Source organism: Zalophus californianus, chromosome 2 (genome assembly GCF_009762305.2).
Source record: "Zalophus californianus isolate mZalCal1 chromosome 2, mZalCal1.pri.v2, whole genome shotgun sequence".
In the NCBI taxonomy this organism is placed as follows: domain Eukaryota; kingdom Metazoa; phylum Chordata; class Mammalia; order Carnivora; family Otariidae; genus Zalophus; species Zalophus californianus.
Window position 1 is genome coordinate 195,648,857 of NC_045596.1, and position 15,448 is coordinate 195,664,304.

At 36.3% G+C, this 15,448-nt stretch overlaps 1 protein-coding gene across 2 annotated transcripts in view; it reads left to right on the forward strand.

Annotated features, from left to right (window-relative positions):
• The window catches only part of GPM6A (glycoprotein M6A), a 324,615-nt gene that overhangs the window by 263,915 nt on the left and 45,252 nt on the right, over positions 1–15,448 (forward strand). For both annotated transcript variants that reach the window (XM_027599958.2, XM_027599957.2), the window contains exon 2: positions 14,490–14,682. In XM_027599958.2, the coding sequence (XP_027455759.1) occupies positions 14,490–14,682 (193 nt within the window). The remainder of the gene's footprint in view (positions 1–14,489; positions 14,683–15,448) is intronic.

Here is a 15,448-nt window from a genome sequence, read left to right on the forward strand (position 1 = left end):
AACGCAGTGCATCTTTATTTTGTGATCTGGGTGCTCATTCCAATTATAATAGAAGCCACAAAATGACAGGCGTATGCACGGCTCAAATAAAATCAACATTGCCTCTACAACATTTGAAAAGACGTATTAGAGACTTTGAACTAATACTTGCCTGTCCTTTAGGGAGCGGAGCATGTAACAATAGGTCCTCTGATGAGAAGGACAGGGACAGAAAGGAAAAAATTGTTCTGTTGATTTAAAACTATATTTTAGCTTTTTAAAGACTCTGGTGCTTGCGAAAAGATAGTGCTTACAGAAATGACATTTCTATTTTGAAATGCTACCATTTTGCCCATTTCCAAACATACATCAGGCAATTCAGATGCCCCTAACAGTACTTTCGGACCACAAGAGAGACTTTTTCCTTCTAACATATTGTGACAATTTGTTTGTGACAAATTGTGAAGAAATAACTGTTATGTGCCCATTTTGAAAATTCTGCTGATGTTCATGATAAAACAGCATAATGTGAATTTTCTGGAGGCGATTTGTTTTATTCTCTATTCCATATGTATTTTGAAATAACATTTTGATTTAGGAAGTGTTCTTCAAAATATTCTTATCATTTTGATGTTTCAGAACATGGCTTTAAATTTTGCCTCCTGCCAAATTTTTATTGATTGTAGTAACTATGAAAGAGAAAATTTTAATATCTGCCTTTCTGAAAAAAAATCATCTTTAAGTTGAGAATAAATGTATAAATTCTAAAATACCAGATTGCAGTAAAAACCTATCATTAGAGATGGTTTACCATTAGAGAAATATGGTTTTACCTGCAAATGTCATAGTGACTTTCCATGAACTGAATTAAACAAGTAAACTTTCAATAAGCAATTCATGATGTCTTTTAAAAGAAAATTTATATTTTTTTATTTTCTACATTTTCTTTTACAACTTTAAGTTATAATTAGGAATTATTTTGTAGTTCTTTTAGTCACTAGTTTTTAAAGTTGTATTTCTATTTTTAAAAATGTGTTCAAATTCCTTAATTTTATTTTAAATATACTTCAATTCTATTTAAATGATAGGCATTTGCTCATGTACTATGAGTGTGCTAGTAGATGATTCTATCTTTGCTTTTTTTTACTGGAATTTTGAAGAAAACTGTGATCAATACATTTTTTTAGTGTCATATGGTTTAAATATTGACTAGTAGATTTTTTTATTTTAATAACATAAATGTTATCCTTTTTTCAAGATTATTTTTAAAAATTCATTTATTCTTTTATTTTTAAAGTAACAATATAAGATAGATCAAGACAATATGTGCTGATCACAATATCATCATATGTGCTGATCATAGTTAAATTTTGCATAAGGTATTCAGAAATAATTCGTTGTTCCCCCTTAAAAGCCTAATAATTTACATTTAATTAAGGAATGAACTTACATTGCATATAAACACTAATTTTATTTTGTAAAGATCCACAGAATTTCTGGAATAATGGCATACATAAGCAAAATACTGTTTTTGATATTGTTAATGTGGTTATAAAAAATTTCTCAGTGATTATGAAGTTCAAAAGCATCTTAAAAGTGCCTTGGTCTTGAGGTTCAAAGATAGCACCATATCAAGATACTTGATCTGGAATCCAAGCTGCTCTGCTTAATTGGTGCAATTTTACAAGGTCTTACATGATATTTAATGTTAAAAATATAACCTCATAATGCCATATGGCCTCATATATAACACATAACGCCTATTTGAAAACAGAATGCCTTATTACACTGAAAATTCTTGGCAATGGTTAGAGCTCCTTTGGGATGTGCAGGAGATACTTAAATTTTTTTTTTATAATACGTGGTTCACCGTATTAGCCAAGAATAAAACACACAACCTAAATTGTGTAATTTGCATGAGGATGAAATATTTTTATGTAGAGCAGCATATCCCCAGTGATCCTACAGGACCCATTTTATCACCAGTTGTTCCTTTCTTTCGTGTTTTCTTGGGAAAGATGTCTATCCTAAAGAGTAATGATTAATTTTTAAAATTTTGTTGCTCATCTGTATGTAATATATGGAAATGGCAGTTAATAGCAGTGCCACTGTGCTATACTATAAAATTCCACTGAAGACAAGTGTTGACAATCTGTGCAGTCTCATCATTACTGACCATCAGTAAGTATTGATGCAGAAAAATGCACAATTAAGAAGTAAATGTCTGTTAATAAATGATGAGCTTTAAGTTATGTTATGATTAAGGAATTCTGCCTTATCCATTAATGAATACACAATTTCCACTAGACTTTTTTCATATTGAAAATAGGATCCTCTTTCATGAGCCATAAAGGGGATTCTCTGTAAGGAAGCGATGTAGACTGTGAGAAAGAAGGAGCATCAGAAGATCAATCAAAGCAGAAGGAACAGCATGAGTGCAAAGGCTCATCTTCAGGAATTAAAAGCTAGCCAGTGTAGCTGGTGTGGGGGGGGGCCCCTTGGCGGGTGGGGGTAAGGATGCGGGAGAGACCACGAGCAGCACTCTGGTGTGTAAGGAAAGCATGAAAACTGTAATAGTGGAGAAACACAAAGGAAAGTCAAAGAAGGGTTTTAAGGTGGAGAGTGACATACTTTCATTTATGTTTTGAAATATTTCCTCCAGCTTCTGAATTAGTGATATGTGAAGCAAGATAAGGAATAGACCCATCTAGGAAAGCATAACTGTTTCAAAGAAAATATATCTTAGGGGAAAAAAATGTATCTTAGCCACCACATTATTTTGGAGCAATACTTAAAAGTGATTTTCAAAATTATATAGAATTTTATTGAACAGCAGTAAATAACTTGCAATGAATAGATTTTTGAAAAATACCATCTTCTTTTCCTAAATTTGTTTGAAGAGGCCAGTGATTGTTCCTTTTATTGTCAATGTCATCATCAGCTTTTTCTGCTGAGAATTTAATAGATCTGAAGCTCTCAGGGTCTTCTGTGAACTTTTTCTGTATTGTTTTTGGTGTAGAAGTATGTGTTTTATTTTGTTTGGTGGAGAGTCATATTGATAAGCCTCAGTATGATGTAATTATCAGAACAGGATTTTGGAGACAGACATATTAGCTTAAGTGCAAGCATTCCCAGGTATGGAGCTATACGCTATTGTATGATGAGTATCTTAATCCCAGTTTTTTTTTCTACAAAATTAAGATAATCCATTACAGGAAAGGCTTTTGAATTATCTCCCCAGCAAACCTTCGTAAATATTCTTTACGTGTTACACAGAAAGAAAAATAAGCTGATAAAAACAAGAGCTACGAGACCAAAAAAAAAAAAAAAAAAAAGGTAAAAATAGTGTTGTAACCAATATCCATTCCCCAGATTTGTCCCAAAGTAGAAAATTTTCATGATTCTTACATTTGCTGCAGGGTAGACATGGTGGAAAGTGTGAGGCAAATGACCTCTTTTTGACCTGCCCCTAGTAGTTGTTCCTTGGGGACAGATTTTCCTACTTAATTCATTTATTCAGCAAATACTAACTGAACACCCACCATGAGGCAGGTATTATTGTAGGAATGGGGCATATAAAAATGAACAAAACCCTGAAATCTTTGAAATTACAGTTTTCACATTTTGGTGTGTACAGTCAATAAACAAAGTCAACAACTGAGATAAACAATAGGTTGGGTGCTGATGAGTGTCGTGGAGGAAAACAAAGCAGTCCTTGGGGTAAGGAGTTCAGTTTTAAACTGGATAATCTTGTGGCCAATTAAAGATGGCTGCAGGCTCTTTACCACTCCTTCCCTCCAGAGTTGGAATCCACTTCTCAACCTCCAAGAATCTGAGCTGTTGGTGATTACTTTGAGAGGAAAATGTGGCAGAAACGATGCTCTGCCATTTCTGGGCTCGGCCTTTAAGAAGATTGGAAACCTGCTTTCTCTCTCTTGGAGCTACTGCTTTGATAGAAGCCATCCGTTATGTCCTCACCATGCTGTGAGACAGCCCTAACTGCCACTTAGAGAGGCCACTCGAAATGAGATATTCCTAGGGAGTCCTTGGCTGTTCCAGGCATGCTAGCGGGGGCACCATATATGCAAGCAGAGAAGCCGACTTGGACATCAGCTCACTCAAGCCTTCAGACGACTTCCAGAGCCAGCCACATTTTGGCTGCAATTGCTTAAATGATCTCAAATGAAAACTGTCCATTTGAGTCCAATAAGTTCATGAAAAATGTGAGAAATTATAATACATTGTTGTCTTAGGCCAATGCATTTTGGGGATGGCTCATCAGACACCGGTTGATAACCCAAAGAACAAACAAACAAGCAACATTTTGAACACGATTGAAAGTTGTTGGGAAACCAGCCACGTCGGTATTTATGGTAATTGGTCGATTCGGGGAGATGAGGGCTTTAACTGGATCTCCAAACATCCTCTGAACAAGATTCTACAAAAAACCTCACAGGTGCCTGGAACTCAGAGCAGTCTGATGCTCTACTTCTTTTCCCTCCGGGGATTGCTCTGATGGCACAGGAGAAATCTGTCTCCACCTGATTGCTCTCTCACCCTCCGGGCTTATTTATCACAGTGAGAGAGTATGGCTCTAATCATTATTGAAGCAATTAACTTTTCTGCTTGGGGAAATAGGTTTAATTAATCCAAACACTCTTGCTAAGTCATGTTGACCAGTACAGAATGTTCTGTAATCTGCGATATAGTTTTTTTAAAAGATCTGAATCATAAATGTTCATATTATAAAAATTTCCATAATAAAGCATTTTAGAAAGAAAAGTGTCATTCTTCTGGAAAGTCCACACTACATCGGCCTTCATGTGTTTTTCAGTATTGACCCTCAAAATTCAGTTGTAAAATTGCCTGTATGTAATCGTACCTCCCTCATCGGGTTGCTGTGGAGATCACTCAGTCAATACCTTTAAGTCTTAGCACTATTCCTGATGCATTGGAACGGCTCAAAAAATGCTTATTGATGTCGTTTAGTTATAAACTGCATCCTTTGTTTAATAATTTGTTCAAAATTCTTAGAGTAAATCCTTCTTAATCCTTGTATTACGTGTGTATCCATGCCAGTATCAACTCATCTTAAAACATGTTAGGCATGTAATATGATTTTATACAATTCTTCATGGCTTCTATATGTTGCTACGTCTGTACATAGGAATCAACTGAAGCACTTGATAAAAACAAAGTTTTCAAGGGAGGGGATCCTGAGATCTCTATTTTTGACAAAAGCCCTGGGGGTTTTGGTACCCAGCCACAAAATTAGGAGGGGGGAAAAAGAAAATCTCCAAAATCTGCATATTCTTTTCCTCTTTCAAGATGTTCTTTTTAAAATTGGGAACTGATTCGTTTAAGTACAGGTATGTGTCAATGACTAAAATATTTAACTTCAAAACCTGGCATTTTAGTTTGCTGTCTTGATAATTTGTCCTGAAGTATTCAAATGTTTATCTTAACTCTGTATTTTGTTTAGGCCAGGCATATATTTAAATAAATTGTCAATTAAAATTTTAATAATATTTGGGGATTATATATGGGCTATATTCTAGAATGCTTTAAAAATATAGATGATCATGCCATTAATTAAAGGGTTCACTAAAGTCTGCTTTAAACTTTACAGTGTAAAGCATTCTCGAGAAGTATAATTTTGAGCTTTTATGTTATTAGATAAGACAGATAAGCCAGGCTGTGATCCTGACTGCTCTGATTGGACACTCAAGATATCGCAATACTAGAAACTTAGAATATTTTTGGAAAAGTTTCTGAAAAGGTGCTAGATATTTCTAATTTTATGTCTCACTAGTAGGGAGGCTCAAAAAGAGTAGAGACCATATTTTTTTGGTCACTCCTGCACACTCAGTGTACAAAACTATTAGGTGCTCAAAAAACATTCACTGTATATTGATAGAGTGATTCAGTGCCCATTCTGCTAACAAGCCGTAGGAAAAAAGGGGTGATTTTGTGAAATAAATTTAGTACAGTCAAGTCATGATGTAATGGTGACTGTACTATTTCTGTCCAAGGGGCCTATTTCCTTGCATAATAGGATAGGAGAACGTCAGGTTGGCTCCACGCCACTAACATCTCCACAGACACTTCAGGATCCTAAGGCTAAATTGAATTGTTACACGTTTTCAGCACCAGTCCCATGAGAAGTCATCTGCTTTAACTTAGCAGTGTGATAACTTCGCATTGCCCTTGAGTGTTGATAACTTGTCTAAGACCCTTATTGGCCATAACCGCAGTAGCTGTAACTAGGAGAGTTCTCATGGCCATACAGCCCGGCCTCAGCCTCTCTACTCTTTGGTATTGGCACGGCTGTGGGGCACGCAGTAGGTTGTGGGGAAGTAAGGACTCCACAAAGGGAGCCATGCCAGAAAGAAAAGTCCTATCAATCTGGAGACTCCTGTTCTTCAACCCTAAGAAACTGTTTTAGAGTGTCTGATAATTTGCTAATCTTCATTTTCTCTGTTTTTCATGGTGGACCTCATATTTGGATGTGGATATTGGACTTCCTTATCTGATCTTCCAAGTTGCATACCAGCAGTATGGTAGACTAAGTGACATAAAAGCTTTGCTGTTGCAAACCAGTTAAAATGATGAAATTAATATGTGTATGTATTTAAAATAGATGTATTTAAAATATAGATGCAATAAAAATATATTTATCCATATTTGTATGCATTGGGCCAAAAAAGAAAAAAAGTAAAAGTAGCTTAGAGGGATAAGCAAGATAGCTTTGAAGCCACCAGGAAGTCTCCGGGATCATTTTCATATTCCTGGTCTCCTTGGCTGTACATGTGGTTGCTTGGTAGCAGAGGTTAGGACACAGAGCCTGAGTTTTACCCAAGGCATGGAGTCAACTTGGAATACATAGTATAAAAACCAGGATGCTAAAAGGCACTAGTGGAAGGCTGAACCAAAAAAACCAAATGAAACAAAACAAATAATAAACATAACAACAATAATGACAAGTGTAGGATAGAAAATAAATTTACCTTTTACCTTGTGTGGGTTGGGAGGGGGAAGTCCCCTCACAGTTTGATCCCACAAGCCAGCTGTCTTACGCATTTATGACCTCATTTTCTGCTACCTTAGAGAGACTGGAAAAACCCAAGTTTAAGATTTAATTTAAAGGAAATCACCATAAATTCCAAAAGATTGCTATCTTGCAGCTCACGTTTTCTAACAATGACGCAATTAAGACACAAACAAATAATAAACTAAAAAGCAGAAAAATCTCACATATTTGGGAATTAAAACAAAAACTCAGAGAAAGCAAATATATAAATAAATTTTGTATCAAAAAGAAATCACAGTAGGCTTTAGAAAAGTCTTATATATATATATATGAATGAATACATATATAATACATATATAATAATGAAAAGATCACATATTAGAACTTGTGAAATTCACTCAAGTAAAATTGGAAGGGACTTTATATCCTTAAATATTTTTATTAGAAAAGAAAGACTAAAAATTAATGAGCTCAGCAACCATCTCAAGACATTATGAAATGTATAGCAAAACATAAAGTAACAGTAAAGTAAAACTAAAGAAATAATTTCAAAACAAATTAATGAAACAAGAAATAATCATGCAAAATGGGTCATTTGAGAAGAAGAATAATATTGAAAAACCGTTGGCATTTTATCATGATAGTTATTAGTACTATTTGCTGAGTATTTAGGGCCCTCTGTCTCGTGGAAACATGGTAGAATTGTACTTTGTGTTTTTTGTGGTTGAGAGGGAGCCATGTGGACTCTATTTAGCCATTGGACTGAGAGTAGAAATGGCACCTATCACTTGCAGCTCAGAGTATTTAACTGTCAAAGTGAGACTTTCCTGATGTTTCTCATTCTGAGGTTATGACTGGCAATGTTCCAGATGATGTCTCCTTTTTCAGGCTGAGTTTCTGAGCGGGCTATCGTGGCCAGAGAGCCCCACTACTAACCTGGGTTGGAAATATTATAGACTGAATGGAAAAATAAAATTTGATGTTTTAAATAATTGAAAAAAAAATTCTTTTGTAGAAACATGGAACATAAAACATAGGCATCCTGACTGATGCACTTTAAGAATAGAGGAAGAAAGAGACAAAGGTGGGGAGGCAGTGGGGGGAATGGAGGAGTGGAGGGGTGCAGAAGGGAAGGAAGTGAAGGAAGGAAGGAAGGACATTGAAATCATCAGAGAAAACAAAAGGAATTATGAGCAGATGATGAATACATTAAAAATACTATAAAACAAAATTACATACAACTTGATCATAAATTTTAAATCTAATTTTAAGTTTACAAATGCCTATAAAAATTGAACTTGGTAAACAGACTTACAAAGAAATAGAAACCTTGATTAGTTCTATAACCATTAGCAAATTCGGTCAGTAGTTAAAATTCTTCCCACAAAGTACGTAAGTGGCCTGAATGGTTTTACTAACTAGTTCTACCAAATATTTATGGTGCAACTAAAGCTGACACAAACAGCCCCAAAGTCGTAGGGTATGGAAAAAGGAGGTCACTTTACAAGGCTAGTATAAATGTACTTCCAAAACAAGAAAGCAAAAATTAGATGTCGGTCGCATTCATTAACATTCATTAACACAGATATCCCTAGCCTCACCCACTACACTTTTAGCCTTAGTTTATATTCCTTTATTTCAACTTCAATCTATTTTACCACCAGGGGCTTCTTAAATTTTCCTCAAATACTCTAGTCACACACCTGCCTCAGAACATTAGCATTTACTTTTCCCGTTGGAAACCTTCTTCTCCCACAGACCTTCTTGGACGGCTCCTTTCTCTCCTTCAGGTCTTTTTTTAAAACGTCATCTTGGTTATTCCTTTCCTGAAAAAACTGAAATCATTATTCCAGTATTCCCTATGCTTCTTCCCTGTTTTGGTTTTTTTCTGTCTGCACTTTTCACAATCTCACATATATTATTACTTCTGCGTCTTGCTTATTGTCTGTCTCCCACCTCCAGAAAGAGAGCAGAGTTTTTTGTTTACTTACTTACTTCCACAGCCCCGGCAATTAGCATACTGCCTGGCACTTGGTGAGGACTCAGGAACTATTTGTGGAATAAATTGATAAATGCAAAAGTATTGAACAAAATGTTAGCATGACGAATTCAGCAATGTATGAAAAATACAGTATGACTCAGTTGGATTTTTCTCAGGAATGCTAGTTTAAATTAAAAAAACTTACTGAAATGGCAGATAAAAGGAAACAAAATTATTTCAACAGTTGAGGAAAAGCATGTTATAGAATCCAAAATTAAAGAGACTTCTTTAACCAATAAATCAACAGCAAACATCACACTTAATGGTAAAACATGCCAAATATTTTCTTTATTATCAGGAACAAGAAAAGGTGTCCTTTTCTCATTATTTCTACTCTTCTCATTACATTTTACCTGACAGAATAAGCCAATAGAAAGATAAATGCAAGGTACAAATAATGAAAAGAAGGCTCAAAATTTTCACAGATGATATGATTATCAAAAAAACTCAGAGTAATGCACAGAATCAAAATAATTCAGAAGGTCATCAAAAGAACTTCGCAAAATTTCTAGATACATAATCAGTATATAAATACCAATCAGAATCCCAATTAGTTAAACTGGGGAATCAGACAAACTGTTTCTGAAATTTACATGGTCATGTAGAAGAGACATTAATAGCGTGATACACATGAGGAAGATGAACAAACATGTAAGGCAGTGTGACATTGGCCCAGAGACAGACCAAGACACTGATGGACCAGAATAGACAGCCCGCAAATACACCCAGACCTCTCAGGGTATTTGGTGATGACCAAGGTGTCATTACAGCTCGGTAGAGAAGGCATCAACTCATTGGTAAATGGTGTTAGGAAATATTTATCAGTGATTTAGTTGTCAGTCTCGTTTGTCAATCTCTTTCCCAGAATCCACCACTGTGTTGCTAACCTCTCTCCTCAGTGGCTTATATTCCAGGCTCTTTTTCTTGTTGGTTTACATTCTTTCCCCTTGACTTACATTGGTGCACTTTGTGGAATGAGCAAAGGCAAAGGCTTGTGTTTACTTCATGATGTTTAAATGGGGGTAAATTAATCATGTATCTCCTCTTTCTAAAAAATATGGAGTATGTCAAGAACTTCTGGGTTTTTTTTTTTTTTTTTTGAATTTTTATATTAGGACAAGTCAGTGTATAGCCCCACTAAATATTGGACAAATGCTAATGTTTCAGAGTGTGTTGAAAAGAAAGTCTTGTAATTCCTGGTTATTTTTTTTTCCTTTGAAAGTAAAGGCATAGAATTCATTCATTTGAGAAAATGCAACCAGGAACTGGATATGTATGAGAAGTGCTTCACTGTGTATATGGGTAGCGTCTACTGGATTAGCATGTAAATTCCATGTTCGGTACTTGAACTACCAGCTCTACTTGACAACCAGTGGCCTATTCTCCTCATATCTAGTCTTGAAAGTGTTTCCTGGGCAAAGTAGTCTTTATTGTTTTTATAGAGATTTTCTCAAGAAATGTATTTTCTCCAGTGCCAACACTCCACGTACGACGCTTTCACCAATAATCACTAAATGGAGTGGTTTCTCATTTTGAGGGGCAGTGAAAACGTGGTGGTGGGTGGCAGCCGAATCCTCAGCCTTAAAGGATGATTGTTGGGAGCATGTCCTGGGCCCCAGAGCACGGTTGCCATGGTGATTCTGCTGCTCTGCCAAGGCTGTTTCTCACTGTGGGTGGAAAGAACTCCCCTGCCAGCAACTATGTGGGATTCTGGCAGCTGGAGAGAAGGCTGAAATGATGCGCTGCTTCCCCAGATGGGAGTTCTGAGAGTCTTCTTTTAAATCTAATGGGCAACTCAGGCCCCGTGGAAGAGTGGGGGTAATTAGGATCTAGCCCACTGCAAGTGCAGAATGTGCAGGATAAGATTCTTCAAGTTTCTTTTTTTGAGTAAAAGCTTTGCAGAGGATCAGGACTCCAACTGAAGGAGTCTAGCCTGACTTGGCAATGAGGGAGGGCTAGAGAAATTTGTATTTATTCATCAATGGGGTTAATATAATTCTGAGGGATTTAAATGGCAGCATTTAAATAGGGAGTAAAAGAAACATTGCCATTTAATTTGGAGATCTTGAACTCATTCAGAAATGCCTCTTAACTCAGGGTTGTTAATTTGGGCTTACACAGTATTGAAATTTAGCTCATGGTTTTCTAAATTTAAAAGGCACTCCTATAACTAGTCCTATACACTGTGATACTAATAACCACCACCACCCTCCCTCTCCTGAGATATATGGAGTCTAGGTAACTAGGCTTGCTTGCATGGGGGTCTTAGTATTGGTCCATCTAAACCACAATCAAGAAAATGTGAAATAAGTAGAAACCGACTCTGATAGAATTCAGATTAGCAGAATTAAGCAAAAGTCTTCAGTAGCATTTTGGTGATCATCTATATAGGCTTACCACCTCATTGTTCCTGGGCCTCATTCTGATTTTATGTTTGTTTTGTTATAAGCTTTGGTAAGACCCAGGAAAGGTAATCCCTATCTATGAATTCAATGTTTAGACTCTTTTCTTTATATTTAAACTTCTATTCTGGAGGGTTTTGTTAATCTAGTTTTGATACCTCAATGCCTGCAGAAAAAATCCCACATACCTATATCGAATTCTTCAAGAATAGTAAGGGAGAGAAATCACAAAGGAATTGGATTTGAAATTATAGGGCTGTTTCGGGGCACTCACCAAAATAAGGGTAAACTCCTGTTTGGGTTGGTACTAATTTTGTTTCTTAGTCTTCTTTATTTTTAAATAAACAATAAGATGAAGTTTTTACAACATGGAGAAACAAAGAATAATTCAAAGATTTTTCTGCTACCCTGGTATAATCTCTACTCAAAACTGTGTTCACTGACATTCAGAGACTACACTCTGGTCTCATCCATCTGCTAGTGAAATCTCTTCCTATCATATGAAGTGTCAAGCTGTTCTAACCTTTTCTTCTTCCCCACATTGTGTGTGTGTGTCGGGGAAGGAATGTTCAGGAAATGATTTCCTGGGCTAACAATTGCTATGGATGTGAGGACATGTTCAGATTTCTTTTTTTGCCTCTGGGGCAAATGAGGTGACCCATAATTCTCTCAAGAAGGCCAGTTCCAATGATCAGTATTAAAATTAGCAGGCTAGACCATTCTCTAAATATAAAATTAATTCACACAGGACTTTACAATGATCGCATGCAGTGTATGTTACTGTAAACATATATGCATTCTAGATAAAGGGCACACAGATCTTCCCATGACTTACTTAAGTACAATAAATAACGATCTGTTTTCCAATCTCATTTATTTGTTTCTGCAGAAAGGAAGAACCACTCACGTAGAGAGTTTTTGAGAGGCTTCAGCATTACAAAAGGAGATTTTTTTTTAAAGATACTCTTTTTTTTCTTTTAAAGATTTACTTATTTATTTATTTGAGAGAGAGAGCGAGAGAGAGAGCACATGAGGCGGGGGGAGGGTCAGAGGGAGAAGCAGACTCCCCGCCGAGCAGGGAGCCCGATGCGGGACTCGATCCCGGGACTCCAGGATCACGACCTGAGCCGAAGGCAGTCGCTTAACCGACTGAGCCACCCAGGCACCCACAAAAGGAGCTTTGATCAAGAATTTCCAAAAGGAGCAAAGCAGGAGGCAATCTCTGGAGTAGGATATATATAGGGGAGCCCGGGGGACACACACACAAGTGGGTGCAGGGGAAACTGAGACCATCCTAGGAGTTGCTCTGAGCCTGGTAGCCCCTTACTTAGGCTTCCTTTCTTACCAGCAGCTGGTAGACTACCTCATCAACAGGTCTTATTGCAAAACATACACACTTAAGCACTTCTAGTTAAGCTCTTAGAAGATATCTAGCAAGTTCTTTAAGTTATTAAAGATACTTATCTTTAATATTAACAACCAAGCTGTCTTTCAAAAGACTAATGTGACAAAACTTTAAAAAGCAAAAGCGATTCCTGTCGTCAAAGTATTTTTGAAAACCATATTACAATACAATCATAGTTAATCTTAATGTAGTTACATGTATATCTAGTAATGTAGCTCTGACGTTTATTGAGTGGTTACTCCATGGCACACACTATTTAACTCACTTTTTAATGTAATGTGATGTAATGTAATGTAACGTAATTTAAACTCCATTGTAGTTAACATATAGTGTTATATTAGTTTTGGGTGTACAATATAGTGATTGAACAATTCTGTACCTTAGTCAGTGCTCATCATGACGAGTGCACTCTCATCCCCATCACTGCTTCACCCATACCTACCCCTCTCCCCTCTGATAACCATCTATTCTAGAGCAAAGAGTCTGTTTTTTGGTTTGTTTCTTTTTTTCTCTTTGTTTGTGTCTTAAATTCCACATATGAGTGAAATCATATGGCATTTGTCTTTCTCTGACTGACTTATTTCACTTAGCGTTATACTCTCTAGCTCCATCCATGTTGTTGCAAATGTCAAGATTTCATTCTTTTTATGGCTGAGTAATATTCCGTGGTGTATATACCACATCTTCTTTATCCATTCATCGTATTAATGGACACTTGGGCTGTTTCCTTAATTTGGCTATTGTAGATAATGCTGCTATAAACATAGGGGTGCATATATCTTTTTGAATTTGTGTTTTCGTATTCTTTGGGGAAATACCCAGTAGTGTGATTACCTACTTAATGCTCACAAGAACGACTTGAGGGGAATTCTTACTGTCACCCTTTTACAAATGATGAAATGAAAAGAATAAACTTGCCAAAAAACACACAGTGGTAGAGTGAGGATTTTACCTGTCCTGGTTTCTCATTTTTCAGTATCTTTCTCATTTTTTTTTTAATCACGCACCACAGCAAGAAGTAGATTTCAAATTTGAGTCACTACAAAGATAACATAAATTAATATCTGAACTCAAAAGCCTCTAAAATAGTTTGCTTTACTGCATGCAGTGCACTCAGATATTGCCTAATCTGTTCTCGTTCCCTTCTAAAAACTTGCTGAGCAAAGTTCACTAAATTGGGTTCGCAACGAACAGGTTTTGACCAGTTGTTTTTAAAAATACAGCTAAGGGGAGTTCCATAGATTATATGTCATTGAAATAAAAACTTAAGCAGATGAAATTTGACAGCAATAAAGTCAAGATAGAATGATATACACGGTGAAGATTATTACGGGAAGTCTGGGTCAGGAAGGAAGGGTTTCTGTTGGTTTGGGGGTAGAAGAGGAAGCCTTCAATGGAATTAAATATTCTCTTACTTGTAGAGGATGGGTTTATAATTAAGAAACTTGATTTTTATACCCTGCAGGGCAGACTGGATGTACATGTTGACCTGATGTCATCTATAACTGCAAATACGCCTTCCCATGATGCTGACTTATTTCTAAGAACGAAAACATATTAACGTAATATTAATATTAATATAGATGAAGAAAAAATATTAAATCCTAACTGTCTTCCATTGGTCTTCTGCAGGGTGTTTTGAGTGCTGTATTAAATGCCTGGGAGGCATTCCCTATGCCTCCCTGATTGCCACCATCCTGCTCTACGCTGGGGTAGCCCTGTTCTGTGGTTGTGGCCATGAAGCACTGTCTGGAACTGTCAACATTCTGCAGACCTACTTTGAGATGGCAAGAACCGCTGGAGATACACTCGATGTCTTCACCATGTAAGTCATTCTAGGATTGCTTCTCGTGTTGAAAGTATATGTTCACACTGCTGCGTGTCGAATAAATAGGGGTCTAGCACTCAGGGAGGTAATGTTATAGATGAAGAAATAAATATGTGAGTCAAAAGAACATTGACCTTTACCATGAATACAGGACACATAGCAGAAGATCTGAAGCCAACTGCATCTGGACTTAATCTGAGTTTTAATCTGACTGTCAAGTTTTATCAAAAATTCAGTTACCATTAAGTGGAATGCTTGCATTTCGTTTGCTCTTCTAATCTGAGCAGAGGCTGCTCTAGTAGAACAGAGCAGAGAGTAGAGAACAGGTCCAGGTATAAATGTAGACTCTGCAGCTAATTCTAGGACAATCACCAAAACTCTATGGGTGCCCTTACCTTTTAAATTTTTTAATTCAACATTGGGTATGATATCATCTTTCTTTCCCTGCCTCACAGAAGTGATGTGAACTTCCTAAGAAATCTTGGTGAATGGTTCTTATTGACTTCTGTTAACAAAAAATCATAAGTAATATTTAACAGCATTCTGTAAACCTGATTTATGCTTAAAATGTACATTTAACTCATACAGTGCAAACTCCCAGGATCACTAACCTTTAATATTTTTTAAAAAGTAACTCAAACATAGTCTGGAAGCAAAAGAGTTTGGTGATCAAGTTGCAGTCCCTTATTACTTAATATCACAGATAACACATGTTTAGGACTGAATTCAGTTCCAAATAAATTCCCAATTCAGATCATTTATT